We start from the raw sequence: 15,824 nt of genomic DNA, 5'->3' as shown, positions 1-15,824 counted from the left end.
TATGTTAAACTGGGTTTTTACTGGGTTTTATTGCTGTAAGTCAGTTTTTGTTATATATATGTATACACATATATCTTCAATTAACACATGCTAACCTTTTGTGACAACATGCCCCGATGGTAGGTCATGTGCTCTTGCTGTATGGCGCAAGTTGACATAAGTGGAACCTGCCATTAAATAATTACTATAGGCATTTCGGTATGATTTAAACAGCAAAACATTTCTAAAGCAGAAAATAATATACAAAAAAAATATTTTCGACCGTTCAGTTGCATTATATACGTTATGTTACAACTAGCATCCCAATCCAGTCATCCCAATTTTAATAAAATAAAAACATAAAAAGCAATCAAACAAAAAAATAAACTAAATAAGAGAATTGTTTATTTATTTATTTATTTATTTATTTCATATTTAGCTTCACAACGTAAAAACATATATGCTGTAGGTATTTAAGATTTGGTAGTGTGGTTAATGAAACTGTCAGTATAAATATATCTGTGCGTGAAAGACGTTGTGATGGGAACATTGTATATGTTTGCAGAAATGTACACGTTATCACACTGACTTTTGTATGAGGTTGTGAATGAACAACAGTACACAGAAAATGCCTCATCTGATCTGCGTGTACAACATCAGAATCCATGCATGCTTAAATTTAACTTAAAAGGCACAACGGCTGTGTGTCAATCGCATTACTTTTATGTGCAAGACACTCCGAAGCTAAAGACAAAAAACTTACTCTGGGAAAGAAAGTTCAGCCTCTTCAGGTCAGTATTGCCATGTCAAGTTTGGGCTCGAGACAAATAGATTCCCTTTTAGTTCTCAATAAAAATCACTTCCTAAGACACTGGCTTATTCATGATATTGAGTACATCATCCAGAATGGATGGGCCCAAGTCAAGTTTGAGAGAGAAAAGGGATCCCGTGATTTGAGTGAGCGACTCCTGTGAGGGGCTTTTGCTTTTTGAGATTTCAAAGTCCGAATCGCATAGACGACCTTCTTCAACACCGCTGTCTCTGTCCGCCCAGTCTCCCTTAATGCTGAACATCTCCTGTTCGTACTCAAAGACCGAATCGTCATGGTTACCGTTGTTAAAGTTCCCATTGGCATCAGCGTTCCCGTTAACAAAGACGGACAAAAATGTTTCAAGCTCATTTTCACTGCTGTGTATCTCCTTCTTTACAAGTGATTTCTCAGACATCTCAGTGCGCTCGATCAAAGGTTCATCCTCCTCTGGGACAGGGCTGGGGTCGCACCTGAAAGCACTGATGGACTGGAGCAGGTTCTCCATCTGCAGGATTTCCAGATCTTCAGAACCGGCTGGAGGGGTAGATGGCTCAGACAGGCGATCTTGGGTTACTGGGAATACGGTGGTGGAAATCAGAGGCAGAGTCAGTGCTTGGCTGCCCCCGATAGTTGGTAGCGAGATTGCGTTCTTCAGGACCGGCGATGGAGTTTCAACACAAGACGCATCCGAGGCGCTGTTAGCTCTTGTGAACTCCCCATGGATGCCATATTGAGGCCGAATACGGCCACCTTTCCCTGGTAGAAGCTCAAAATTTCCTTGCAGGAACGACATGTCACCGAAGGCATCGCACTCTCCGCCCTTTCCGATGTGGATAGTGTGTCGAAAGTCCCCGAGAGGAGGGCTGATCATATCCGGGGATAAAATGTCCCTCAGGCGGCATTTCTTTCCCTTTTTACTGTAGTTGGATTTCAGGTAGATGGGCGTTTTGGCAGGCATCTCTGCAATAGAGTCCAGCGGTTATGAAGAGGAACGAGGAACGCTCTGGAAGTTTAGATCTCCTCGGATGTGCGATAAACTTGCTGGAGTCTCGCTGGAGTCTCGCAAAAAAGAGGTGCAGGGGTTACATTCTCAGAGAGCAGCTGTTTTAAATGCTTCCTCAATCTTCACTGTAGATAATCCAGCTCGAATGTCCTTTACCTGGTTAGATGGAAAAATTATTTAGTTTTCTTTGTATTCGCCATCAAAGACCTTTGTTGTGTTCATAATTCCAATATTAAATTCTTTTAAAAGGTAACGTTAATGTCACATGCATTTTAAGCACACATACAAAGTAAGATCAAAGAAAATAATTAACACTGTCTGTCTTTTGGAGACGCTACAGACAGATAATATATAGATTGATACAGTAGATGGATATTTAGGCAGACAGACACATAGGTGATACATATAGAAAAAAATTTACGGAAACCTTACGGAAACTACCTGAAGTTAATGCAAGACCAATGAAGAATAATGTCTTGTTATTCATTTACAAAATGACTGCATGTTTACATGTTTTTATTAACATCAGATGAGTCAAGAAGCTTTAAAGATAAAGAAAGGATTTCTAGAGATAAAGTAGAAACTGGCAGAGTTTTAGAGTGGCTTTAGAGAGAGGAGGGCAGGGATAGACAGATAGGAGAGAGAGAGAGAGAGAGAGAGAAGGGTAACCACAGATCATAAGAGGGAGAGAGACTTCTTGCCCATTTATGGATACATTTCCTTTTGAGAGGTCTTTAAACACTGACCCTCACTGACAGACTGCAAACAATCACTAAAGCAGCGACCCAGGCACAGCTAGCCAAATATGTACGACTGAAAAAACATCCACATTCCCTCTGCGGCAGAGCCCAACGTCCTCTCGCTCCTTTAAGACCCACTGCACTAAACCGTTTAAGACCTGGGGCCATTTTCATTTCAAGAGAGAACCTTTTGTGAAAATGTAAACATGCACCAAGTTCCAAACTTACTTCAAACTTTTTGAATACTTGATTTTTTCACATAATGACTGCCTAAGTATTATGTGACACTAAAGACTGGAGTAATACGTATTTTTAATTGTGATAGTATTTCACAACATTACCGTTTTTACTGTAACTTTAAAAAATTTGCCTTTGTAAACATAAAAAAATACTTTTTTATAATTCTATTTGTATTACTAAATGGAGCCAAATACACAGTGTTGTGAAATAATTAGTTACATGTAATGGAGTTACACAATTTAATTACAAAATAAATGTAACTGTAATCTTTTACTGTAATCCTAACTTTAATGTAGAAATTTGAAATAGTTCAAATAATTGAATGCTCAGTGCTTGAATGCTTGAAGTCATAATTATTAATTATGATCATCACAATTTACACTGAATGTTTATACAGTTGTTCGAAGCAACTGCATTCCATATTTTCACATGAACATAAACAAGCTGAAAACACTTGTGCTGAAAAACCTTTCATGCTTTTCTGTAGTATTAAGCCTCAAATGTCAATTATACATTGTATTGGTTTATTTAAAAAAAAAAAACTATGAATGATATTATAATGTAATACTAAAAATGTAAAAACCCTCAAAATAATCTATAGAAAGAAAGAAAAAAACATCCTAAGTAAGCAGAATAACATAAGGACTCTTAACAATTAATTGCCACTTTGAACGATTACCGAATTGTGGCATGCGTAATTGTAATTGCAATTACAAAATTTATGAATTGTGCAGCCCTACAGTGTAGACACACACTTCTTGTCAGCTCTGCCCTGTAATTTAATAATAATATAGTTAAAACATTTCTCAATACGGAGGTGGTAACATTCCTGTTCTTGAAGCAGTTAAACTTACAATTTTGCTTTTAGTAGAGACACTGCTGCTGACCACTGTTAAGAGATGCACAGATTCAGGTAATGCATATGCACTTCAGTAACACAGCTACAATTAATCTCTCCCTCCCTAATAATTGAATTATCATTGGCTCAATGAGGTGAGGTAACACAGGTTTGGTAGTATTAGTGAAATAACTAGGTCAAACCTGTTAAATTATTAGAAAAATAACTAACACCAAAGTGTAGCTATACTGTAAGATCAAGTATCTTCAAGACCAAGTAACATCTGTGTCCAAATACAGTGTGAGGCCATAGAATAATAGAATTCCATGGCAATACCATCTGATAACATGGAGCCACCACAGTACTTAAAATGACAGTCTGAACGATGTCACAACTCACTGATCCACATCGCCTCAAGATCCTGGGTAGAGACAGCCAGGGAGGACACTGTTTACAAAACACTAGAAATTCCATTTCCTAGGAATACACGACTCCCCTGTGGTAACGTCCTAACAAATCGCACAGCTGATGAACAACAGGAGCAGCATGAAAGTGAGCTGCAGTATGGTCCTTGACAATGATGTGGGCTAGTCTGTTTGAGTCTGGATAAATGGTATTATTCTGGTCGTCTTAGTGTTTAAATATGCATGTGTCTTTTTTGCACCAGCTCAGAGGTCGCCTTGTGAGTTCACAGGGCTTTAAAAGCATTTTTGGACACTGATTCAGTGAAACACAAATAAACCTCAGTGAATGGAAGTCTATTTTTAAACGTGACAAGCATCATTGGGATGGCTGAAGAATGTGCGGCTGTATGAGTGTGTAAGTGATAGAGGAAAATATGTGTGTGTGCGCAGAAGGAATGCTGATTGTTCCCAAATATCCAGTAACCAGATCTCTGTATACTCCTCAAATCAATCCAGTGTTATTATTACTAACTAAAATAATTTTACAATAATATATATATAAATTTTCCAATAATTAATATAATATTACCTATTTATTTACCTAGTAATTTAGGACATATTAATGCAAATTAGGAATTTATGGAGGGAAAAGTCATAATTAACAGTGAATAAGTGTTCCTTATTCTAAAGGGTTACTTAGATTTTATTATTTTTATTACTTAGGTTTTTTGTACTGACTAATAATTAGAAATTAAAAAATAATTAGAATTTTGTATTTAGAAAATGATCATTATAATGTATTGCAGAATTATTAAAATAACAATACAATATAATAACACACGGTTACATAAAGAGCAATATCTAGACATTTGTTTTCTTGATTACACTGATAAAGTAGTTCTCATAAATCCTGCTGTCATGGCATGATCAAAGCAAGCAGGTGTGCAAACCTCTGGACCGGGTGAAATAAATCTCAAAGGAAGCCCAAAAATACTTAAAGGGTTAGGGTTTAAGGTTAAAACTATGGTTAGTCTTCACCTAAAACCCCAGCAGGTGTAAGATGTGTTTGAATAAATTGCCATGACTTGTTGAACAATAACAAAAAATGGCATTCAATGCAACAGCCAGCCTCTGAGGTTTAGAACTAGGCCAGTTGCCTCTCACACCTCTCTTGATATGGCTTTATCTCAGGGCCATATCCTGCCTTCATTTTAGATCTGGAATGAGTCCAGGGGCAAATGCTGCACTTCCAAGTGCCCTGACGCCCCTGTAGAATGTCATGATGGATCTGTCTGCCCCCTTTCCCTGGGGGACCATATCATCACACACCCCTCAGAAGTGCATGTCAGCAGGTCGGCAGTGTGTCTCCCTTCTGGCAGACTTAATAAGCCAAAGACTGAGCTCCATCCAGCAAAGAGACAAAATGGAAGTGAACTGAGACTACGGCAAAATGATTAAATGGCGAATCCTAACAAAAATTGAAATTCTGTCTTTCTTTCTTCTGCAAGATAGACACAAAAATATTTTGAAGAATGCTGGGAGGCAAACAACATTCACTCTCAGAACTGGGGTGGTATATTTCCAAAAGGTACATATTTGTACCTGCTGTAATGTGTCCGTTTTTGGTACCTTAAAAGCACATTTTAGTACTTGAAGCAAATATATTAAAACCTAGTGCCAGAATGAGAAAAAAATGAGAAAAAACAGACTGAGACTGAACTTGGCAGACATATTGAGACAGAATATGTTGACAGTCTCATCTGCTCATCTTAACATAATTTTCAACATGCATGCTTTTCTTTCTTATGCAAAACACAAGATATATTGGAAGCAAATTACTTTGAAGCCCATGGACTTCTATTTACTGGACATAAAAACCCACACAAAACAATTCTCAAAATACAGAGCCAATAATAGAATATTACTTTTTGAATGGTAAACTTAACAGACTGAATGGGGAACAAATAAGACTGAAAACTAAAAGTGTGACTAAATAAAAGAAAGAAAATAGACTAAATGTTATAAATGAGACTGAATACAGAAGAAAGTAAATCATACGTTTTTGGAAAGACATGTAGGTGAGAAAATGATGACAGAATTTTCTTTTTTTGGTGGACTATCCCTTTAAGACCGAACTAAATGGAATTAATGAGATGGAATGAGACAAAATAAGAAAAATGAAACAGAACGTCACTGAATGAGACAAAATGAGAGGAAAATAGACTGAATGTTGTTGAACAAAAGTCATAATGAGACTGAATAAATGAAAATGGCTAAAGGCTGAATGCGACAGAATTAGACCGAACAAGATGGAACAAGACAAAATGGCTAAATTAAAAGAAGAGTCCAAATGGGGTAAGAGGTGAGAGCAGAGGCTAAAGCATTTCGAAGCCTCAAGACGGATATCACTGCATGCTGCTGGCACTCAGGAAATAACTCACGTGTGAGTATGTGGGTCACGTTATTATTAGAGCAAGTGCGAGCAATAATCTAAACAAGTGCAATGATGCCATTCCCACTGTACACAGAAACGTGTTAAGACTCTCTTCAGCCCCGCAACTGTGCCGGTTTTGGTTCTCCCTCTGACCTATTTTAGCAATAGCCTTTTTTGGCAGAAAACCCGACCACCTGGTCCTGTCTAAGAAGTTGCTGTTGCTGCTGATGCTTTTTTTAATGCACATCTGCATCATTTGGATGTTTTTGGCTGTTCTTTTTACAGGTGCAGTATCCCAGAGCTCGCATAGCTTGATCATCTGGGCCGGTCAAGCTCTCCTCTCTTGGGTGGTTCGGGTTTATCCTCCTCTCTTGGGTGTTTTAGGCCTAAGCTTTCAATCTTTTCAAATTCCTCAGACCACAAACGACCCTGTTGGACAATGTTCTAAATGATTAAAGACAAATACCACATTTGGCCCAATTTGAGGTTTCCAGTGTGTTACATAAAGCAACCCTCAATTACACTCTGCTGCTGCTTTTGGAGGAACCAGGGTGGAGCGAGGTCTCTTTCGCCTCAACTTCATGCATTTTACACCCTGCTATCCACCTACAAGGCTTCTGTTCTCAAACTGCTGTTGTCTTTGGCTTTCCTGCGTGCAAGAGTCAAGCTGACTTTCCAAGTTCTGTTGGACAGAGGAATGTATCTGAAGAATTTCAGAAGCTCTTTTCCCAGTCAAGCAGTTGAGTATGTGCTTGAAGAGCAGAGAGGAACCAGGTGTCGGGTTGCTTTGAGCTTGTTTTGTGGTGTGTGGGAATTTGCTCGACATATTCTGCAGTACAAAATCTCACATGTCGTAATGACAGCCATGTGCATGAGTGGAAAGAGGTTTCACAAGCCTAACCAGCAAATAGCATCCACATGGTTCATGAATACAACAATTTTTCGAACTTATGTCATAAAAATGGAGGTTTCGGCACAGAGCTTTTACAGCAATACCTTAAAAATAAAAGTTCTGTATTGGCATTAATGGTTCCACGAAGAACATTCATAGAATGTTTCCAGTTAGACAGAAGGTCCACTTAAGTGTTTACTGAAAGGTTCTTTGGGGAACCCAAAATGGCATAGCTCTGAAAAGACTTTTTGTAGCTTTAATTTTTAAGAGCTTATAAAGAACCTTTTGAGGAGCAAAAAAATGTATTGATGGTAATGGTTCTTCTATAGATGCCAATAAAGAACCTTTGCTTTAAGACGTTGTACGCAAGAAACATACTCAATACAGTTTGCATGGAATTGAAATAATAATTTGTTACCGTGCACATATTCCTGCCAAAAATCATCAGTCTCTAGTTTTACCTGCTCCGGTGTCTTTGCAGATGAATGTCCTTCTTTTCTTCACTCTGTGGTTGTCGTTCCGGAGGTGCTTTGACCCAAACTGTTAGTCAGCTTCTGGGTGGTGCAGCGTGTTGCCGTTTTCGTCTTCTCTCTCACTCTCTCTCTTTCTGCCCTTGAGGGTTTATTTCTCACAGGCAGGACGTCTGCTGGACAGCTGTTTCAGGATTCCTCCTCTGAAGCGCTGCGGCGTGTCTCCGCTTTGCTTTGCTCCTCCTTTCTCAGCCTGCAGCACCTGTCCCTGCCTGTCTGGGGAGAAGGTGGCGTTGAAATCCAATTCTCTGGTCTTCTGCAGTCCCGACCTGCCGGAGCTGTGGCACTATTTCCTGGAGAGACAGACAGTGCTCGCTCAAGGGAGGAGGAAAATGAATGTGGAGTGTGGAGTCTCTCCTACTGTGCTTCCCAGCTGCTGAACGTCAAAGTCCTTCCCTTCCAAAACAGACTGGAAGAAATACAACGTCCCTCTCTCACTCTCTCTGTTCGTCTTGTCACTCCCCACCTCCCTTCTCGCACTCTCTCTCACACGTTTTTCCTTTCGATCACAGTTCTCGCATTCATTTGCCTTCTTTGGATCCCGCTCTATTTTGTCATTCTGCAATTTATTTCTGCCGACTTCAGCATCTCTGACTCATTTGTTGGCTCAGCGTTTAGCAGACACCATTAAAACATCTGAGAGGTGAAATGCAACCTTATTGGAAAGAAAGACAGACCGATACATAGAAAGATGAGCATATAGAATGTTCTTGATTATTAGAGAAAAGCTGTTTCTCTTTGCAGTTGCACTGTAAACCTCTGTGGAGCTTCTCGTCACCCTCAACCTAAAATAGGTTTCCTTGGCAACATATAGTGCTCTGCAGTGAGCTCACGTTTGACAGGATTAGGAGGGGGTGCAGCGAGTCTCGTGTGGGTGTATGTGTGAGAGAGAGAGAAAGATTGGCATAAGCTCTGTTCCAAATGCTATAAATGAGCTTCTTACCTGGACAGAAGACATTATATGCCATATAACTTATGGGGCAACATCGAATGTATGCTTGAACTGATATGCAGATATGCACACTGAAAAAAATTCAAGATGGATGTTAAAGCAAGAGAAATGTTGAATCAAAGTTTGCCTGGTTTAATGCAAAAAAGACTTAGAATTAGAACATTTGCGTGTGCTATGGATGTTATGCTTGAGTATCACAGTATCACGCCACTGGCAACATGCTAACAAATGGAAATGAATTAACAGTCGAGTGAGCTTGGTGTGACAAGCACTATTTTTGTGGTGCACGGAATAGCTGGTTATATGGAGCGTTCCAAATCAGTATCTTATGAGGTTCAGATCAGTTTAGTTGCTGCCTTAGAAGGCAGCTGTCTGCATTGCAGTTTATTACAATGCAAGACATGTATGTCTTATTTTCCATCGATATATATATATATATATATATATATATATATATATATATATATATATATATATATATATATATATATATAAAAAATTAAAACAAGCAATTAGTTTTTAATGCAACATATCTAAAAATCTTTAAAACAAGCTTATGTGTGTGTGTATGTACGTATAAACAAGTCACGTAAGACTTATTTTAACTCACCTTCAGCAAACTGTCACTCGTAAGATCACATCAGTTAGCAAAAGACAGTAATCCCATTAATTCCTGACATGTCCCAACTATGTTAGGTCAAAGTCAAGTCTGACTTCACTCGAATATACGTCACAATAGAGAAGAAAAGATTATCTGAATTGTATGTAGTACAAAAAAACTCCACTAATACATAATTTTGTTTTTTTTAAAAAAATGTCCTCATTCTTACGCAGTGTTGTTTCTTAAATAAATGTATTTTATTGTGGTTGGTGTTTTTTTTATATATATGTTTTTTTTTTAAGTCATTGTCTTTTTATTATTTTGTAGTGTAGGTTTTGGAATAGAGTTCTAAATTTATGGTAACACTAGTACAGGAACCAATTCTGACAATTACCTATTTGCTTATTAAAGTGCCTATTATTAACATATTTGTTGTCTATTTGCGCTTATATCGCAGAAATTCTGCATGACCATATTCTACATTCCTAAAGCTACCCAATAAGTAACCTTAACTATTTATTGAGTTTATTGAGGCAAACGTTAATAGTTTGTTAATAGCAAGAACTGGATCTCAAAATAACGTGTGACTACATTTACATTTGTGGGTTTTATCCAAAGTGACTTGCAGAGAATTCAAGGTGTGCATGCATTATGTGTGTTCCCTGTGAACATCTGCTACTTGATCCAGTGCCATACTCCTCTCTAACACATCTGACCCTTTATTGACTGCTTACAGAGAGGCTGACTGTGTTTCCCTTAGGGCTGGATCTTACACTTGGTCTGTTTGAACAATCATTCAGTTAAGTGAAATAGCCACTATTTGACATCAAGCTTTCTGAATGAAGTCTTTTTGTGTTTTGTGGGCATGATGTCACATGTGGAGAGCACATGGTCGCAGGAAGAATACTGAGTATTGTCCTCATGTTTGCCAAGCTGCAATCACCATATAACGCTTGTGGACACTAGTGTTCAGAGGAATCTGAGAGGAACACCTCCAGTTCTTCCCACCAAAAGACTATTTGAGTTCACATGAGTGCAGACTCAGTGTTGGAAATGCTGTGATATTTATGAAAGAATTACCTGATTTTCCCGGTTTCAAATTAGCTTGTTTTGGACCATAGAACAATCAGAGCCTGTGAAGGTATGTTTGGTCACTGAAAACCAAGAGAGCTTACTAACTGGTGCCGCTGAAGTCACTTCCTCTACTGTCAGAGGTTTTGAGGGGTTACATAGACAGCGGTCCTGTAAGAAACACATTTTTACTCAGGGTTAGTAATTCACACTATAACTTTGACATTTGTGAAGATGTTTTACAACTAGGTACTTTTAGTGTCAACTAGATTTTTTAGTAGAACCTTAGTTTTCAACCTTCATTCAATTTACAATTTTTTTCTCAATTTATTTAATCTAGATACATTTATAACACTATTCTTTGTATTATATTACCTATGCATTACATTGCAAAAAACTAATGCGAGTGTGTTTCCAAACAGCGTCTATGGGAGGGACTCTATTTTTTCCCTTAAAGTCATGAAAACACTATTGTAGAATTTTTCTTTTGCTATTTGAGCAAATGGGAATGCAAAAAATATATTTTTATTACTCTCCCATTTACTGTACTTTAAGTTAACCCAACTATGATGACTTTCTCTTCTGAGAGAGGTCCATTTAAAAAAAATTATTAAAAAAGTTCATTAAAAGTATAAAGTCAAAAGCAGATAACTCCAACAATTATGTTTTTTTCAAAGCAGAAAACTCTGCATTTCATGTTACGAAAACACTTGTTTAATTTTTATAATCTCTTTAGATGACCATGTAGATGCCTGACAAACGTTGTGATCATAGACTGTAATAGTTATGCATGGATATGATTATACGCAATACACAGAGCTTTCCCTCAACATTGTAACACCCTGCTTTTGCAAGTTTCCATGAAAACGTTTCAGCTTTTATTTTCCTTTCACGCTCTGAAAAAGATATCACAGGTTCATCAAGTTCGTCATCTTGAAATTTTAGCGCTGATTTGCTAAAATTGATTTATTGGCCTTTGTTCAAAAACAACAAGTGCGCTTGTCAGCTTGAATTCGCTATAGCTTAAAGTTTCCAACACCGTTTTTTTTTGACAAAACTTGTTTAGGATTCCTAGCACACTATATGTGGAGAACCTTTTTTTGAAAGGTTATTAACATCACTTAACCCAAGGTGTAAGTGGCTTTCACCTGGGCTTCTTAAGTTTAACATGTCCCGCTTTTTTAGAAAGCAAGTGAAGCAGTAGCTTAACTGCAACAATTCAACAGTTATCCATGTTGGAAAGTTGTTGAATATATAAATAAATGTGTCAAATGTGCTAAACTTTTCAAATAAACAGTGCAGACATTGTTTTGTGCTTTGATTTGTGTGGTTGTGGTTAAAGCACTGGGCACTGATCTCACTCTTCCTTGTTCCTCTAAGTAAGCAAAAGCAAATATTTACAGAACTTTCCGTCTTATTTTCTTTTAATGAATTTTCAATTCATGCATTTCCAAGCAGTTGCATCACACGTATTCTTTTTATTTTCCTGACCTTTCAAAAACGTCCTGAAACCTTTGAAAGTGAAGGGCTGTTTGAGGTTCTGTTTGGGTCACGATTTTTCCACCTCCTTCTTCAACGGTAGAAAAATAATCTACAAAGAAAGTATCAGGTGGGTGATGTTTTCTGTGCTCTCTGTGCTGTTTTAGTTCCATATTTAATGCCACACACGTGCATCTGGCCAGGCTGGTTTCAGAGGGGTTTTGGGAACTTGTTTGCGGTTGACGCAGGAAGAGATGTCCTGCTGACTTTTCAAATCTTAGACCTGCTCAGCACATGAGTCAAAACAAATATGAATGGTATTATTTTATCAGCTTTAACACTGTAAATAGATAGAACAACATAACCAGGACAAAAGTCATGGTAGACTTACACAATGTTGAAACTGTTATTCCTATTCATTCAGTTCATGTACAAAATGTTCTCAGCCTCCCACTTTCACTGTTTACACTTGAGTCCCTGAAGGCAGATCACCTACAAACTTTAAGAGGTTATGCTTTCCTTAAAGGGATAATTCACTAAAAAGGTCATCATTTACTTTCTTCTATTGAACACAACAGACAATATGCAGCTAGCCAAATGTTGCTGGCATCCACTGCATCCAATAGTATTTGTTTTTCTTTGCTGTGGCTTTTTAATTTAAGGGATTGTGATGTTGCTAAAAAGAACATTATTTTGTGTATATGGGATAATGCAATGTGTTTATGCGATTTAAAGTTCAAAAAAACAATTATTTTCCACATGCTGTACATTTTTATTTCTCCTTTTCGCATCTCCTTCCTGAAACGGGCCGATTCGCTCATCGCTCAAAAAAAGCGAGGTGTGCTCTGATTGGACAGTTATCCAGTGTGTTGTGATTGGTCGAATACCTCAAGGGTTTTGGCGGAAATGTTATCATATCCTGATGCCGTGTCCCAGTGCTATGACACAAAAACAATAAAAACCATTACAAATGATGCATCTGTCGCATCTAGTGGGGACATAATTACTGATTATCCTAACTTATTACTGTCTTTTTATTGCATTGCATCACGCCTCATAAACATAACACTGCATTTTTGATCTGAGAAATGACAAACAACAAGCACTACCCTTCGGCCCTCGAAACTCGCATTTGAATAGTAAGCATCAGGTTCTTTTTAAAAGAAAACACAGCTTGCTTAAATTAGTGAGTCAGAAGCACCAGACTGTCCTTGCAGAATAAGAATGGCCTCACTTTATTGTCTGTGCACAGCCAGCGCAGGCTACTCTGCAGGTTTTAGGAATCAGTAAATGTGTCGAACACGCAATAATATTTGTTCTGGCGCAGGGTTTTTTTGCATAAAGATTTGGGCGGTGTTATGAAAATAAACTGACTCTATGACATAGAGAAGTGGGGGCATGTTTAAACGAGCCGTTTTATGGGATTAACTTTTATAAAGAAATCTCTTTGGTTTCGTAACTTTAGGGATCTTACCTAAGCGCTAACAGCTTGTAAGGTAAAACTTTGCATCACATGACTACTTTCTTTTTAAAAATGTTTTTTAACAGAAGAAAGAGATTCGTAGAGCTGAGTAAATTGCATTTTTATCTTAATTTCAATGAAGTTATTATGAAGTTTACTTGCAGTATCTGAGTGAGAATTGTTTTAGTGTAGGTACTTCCATTTCAAATAATGGAGGCTAATGAAGGGAGTCAGTACTGTATTCCCAAAAGAATTCCAGTAGCCATTTCCGGAAGCGTGTTGTCTTGTAATCATTGTGTGGTATGGTGAAAAGTACTGGCCAGAAAGAACTACCCCAGAACGCATCTATTTATTCCATGAGAATAGGCGGCACACGCAGAGTTTATTACAGGGCGTGTGCGGTCACAGAGTGGGAGTCGTGCTGATTAAAGAGTCTGACTGCTGTCACTTCCCAGAATGCACTTCTGCAAGAGGAGGACACAACATTGTATTTTAGAATAAGGAGTTGGGATATATGTTAAGCATAAATAAATACAGATGGGAAAAGTATCTACATAGGTCACATTCTTGGCTAGATGAATAATAAATACAGTAGGCGTATTGTATAGCTGAGGTTTCTAAAGTATGTAGAAGCATTTCTTTTATCTAAACCTTAGTGGCCACACATGTCTTTCAGAGTGGATTTATTTTTGCTCTGTGTCTTTGTGTTTTGGGGTCATTCCTGTAATGCAGTGTCTTTTGAACTCTTTAACTTTTCCAAAAAGTTTTGTTGTAATTTAAGCATTTATATGGAGGAATGAACCGGAATTTCAGAGAAATGCTATTTTATTCGCTCATATGTTTTACACATATTCATTGCAACTTCATTATTTACATTATTTAAATAAAAAAATAAATAACTAGATGAAACTGAAGGGCTAATGGGAATAAATTAGATATAATTGGATAAGGTTTTATTTTATTTCATTAATTTTGTATTTTATTTTTTAACAATTGCTTGTACATTTTTATAATTTTATGAGACAAGGCGACTAATTTAAAGTAAAAAAAAAGCCAACTATCCTACAAAAGTATCCCAGAATTAATCAAATCCATTAGAAAATGGTTCTATAATTTCCATAATAAATAGTGAATCTAATATTTCATAAAATGGGCTATATTAAAATGAATAGATGATGGGAACACAAATATGTAATGCGAAGGAATGACCTGTAGATTAAGTGTCCTGCTGGTCCTGGAAACAGTCTGGTTTTCATTAGATCAGGTCTGGGTTCAGGTTATGGTCAGAAGCCTTGGAATTGCAGCTATGTTTATATAAAAGATTTCACAACACCTTCTTTCCACTAACTAGTTATTGTTTATTTAAAAATTTTTGAAGTGAATTTCTACCTGCGTCCCAGTGCGCTGATCCCAGATATGAGGCTAATTTTGGAAGGCTCTTCTTGCCTTTGTATGCTAAGAGGGATAATTAGTTTTTTATTTATCAGTCCTTATCTGTAAATTCCACTAGTTCCATAGGGAAACAACATGTCACTCCCTTCAGAAGATTTGGAAAGTCACTCTTTATCAGTATAGTCAGTAAATAACATTCCAAAGAGGAGCAGATGGCCATCAGAAACCTCCCATCCCACTGGTTTCAAACTTACATTTAAGCCCTTAGGATTTCCAAAGTGATTATTCAAATCCATGCCAGTACTCCTAGGAGCCAAACATGTTTCCCTTACCTAAAAAGAAATAAAATAAAATAAAATAAAATAGATTTGACAATATAAATAGTCGTAACCCATGCAAAACCTAATGTGAAGGTTAGATGTTATTAGATGTATGTCAATGTTTAAAGGATGGTTTTTACTCACCCTCATGTTGCTCCAAACCTTTGAAGAACATTTGAAGGTTTTTTGCAAACGTTTTGTAAAAGTTGATGGTAGCCTTTGACTTAATTTTTTTATATCATTTTACTATTTTTTTATACTTTTTTGGTCGCCAACATTCTTCAAAATACATAAATGTGTGTTTAACAGAATAAATAATAAATAAATAAAATCATTTACAGATATGGAATGGCATGAAATTTAGTAAATGTATTGTAAAGGTATACTGCACCTTTAATACAAAAATCTTTTACAGTATTGATTCTTAAAGGTATAGTTTAGCCAAAATTGAACATTTGCTGAAAATTCACTCACCTTCAGGCCATCCGAGATGTAGATGCATTTGTTTCTTCATTGCAACTGATTTGGAGACATTTTTTGACATCAAAAATATCTTGACGGTGGATTTGTTTCTTATAAAAACAACTGATAACTGATAGACTTGAGTTGCGTGGATTATCGTGGTGTTTTTAACAGCTGTTTGGGCTCTCATCCTGACGGCACCCATTCACTGCAG

At 37.2% G+C, this 15,824-nt stretch overlaps 1 protein-coding gene and 1 long non-coding RNA gene across 6 annotated transcripts in view; both read right to left on the bottom strand.

Moving 5' to 3' along the window:
- Positions 1-362: 362 nt before the first annotated feature.
- On the bottom strand, positions 363-9,120 carry cdc42ep3 (CDC42 effector protein (Rho GTPase binding) 3). Its single transcript, XM_043256130.1, has 2 exons — positions 7,803-9,120; positions 363-1,949 (listed from the first exon to the last, which is right to left on the bottom strand). The coding sequence occupies exon 2, from the start codon at positions 1,746-1,748 to the stop codon at positions 843-845; it is 906 nt and encodes a 301-aa protein (XP_043112065.1). The 5' UTR covers positions 1,749-1,949; positions 7,803-9,120; the 3' UTR covers positions 363-842.
- A 281-nt stretch (positions 9,121-9,401) lies between these two features.
- Positions 9,402-15,824, bottom strand: part of LOC122356350 — a 19,405-nt gene continuing 12,982 nt past the window's right edge. For 3 of the 5 annotated variants that reach the window (XR_006252311.1, XR_006252310.1, XR_006252313.1), the window contains 4 exons: positions 15,083-15,818; positions 12,366-12,912; positions 11,987-12,257; positions 9,402-10,666 (listed from right to left, as the gene is read on the bottom strand). This is a non-coding gene — a long non-coding RNA (uncharacterized LOC122356350). The remainder of the gene's footprint in view (positions 10,667-11,986; positions 12,258-12,365; positions 12,913-15,082; positions 15,819-15,824) is intronic. The other 2 variants (XR_006252314.1, XR_006252312.1) reach the window with 2 other exon arrangements.

The sequence above is a fragment of the Puntigrus tetrazona genome, chromosome 13, assembly GCF_018831695.1.
Source record: "Puntigrus tetrazona isolate hp1 chromosome 13, ASM1883169v1, whole genome shotgun sequence".
NCBI classification, from domain to species: domain Eukaryota; kingdom Metazoa; phylum Chordata; class Actinopteri; order Cypriniformes; family Cyprinidae; genus Puntigrus; species Puntigrus tetrazona.
This window is presented reverse-complemented; position numbering and strand designations above follow the sequence as displayed.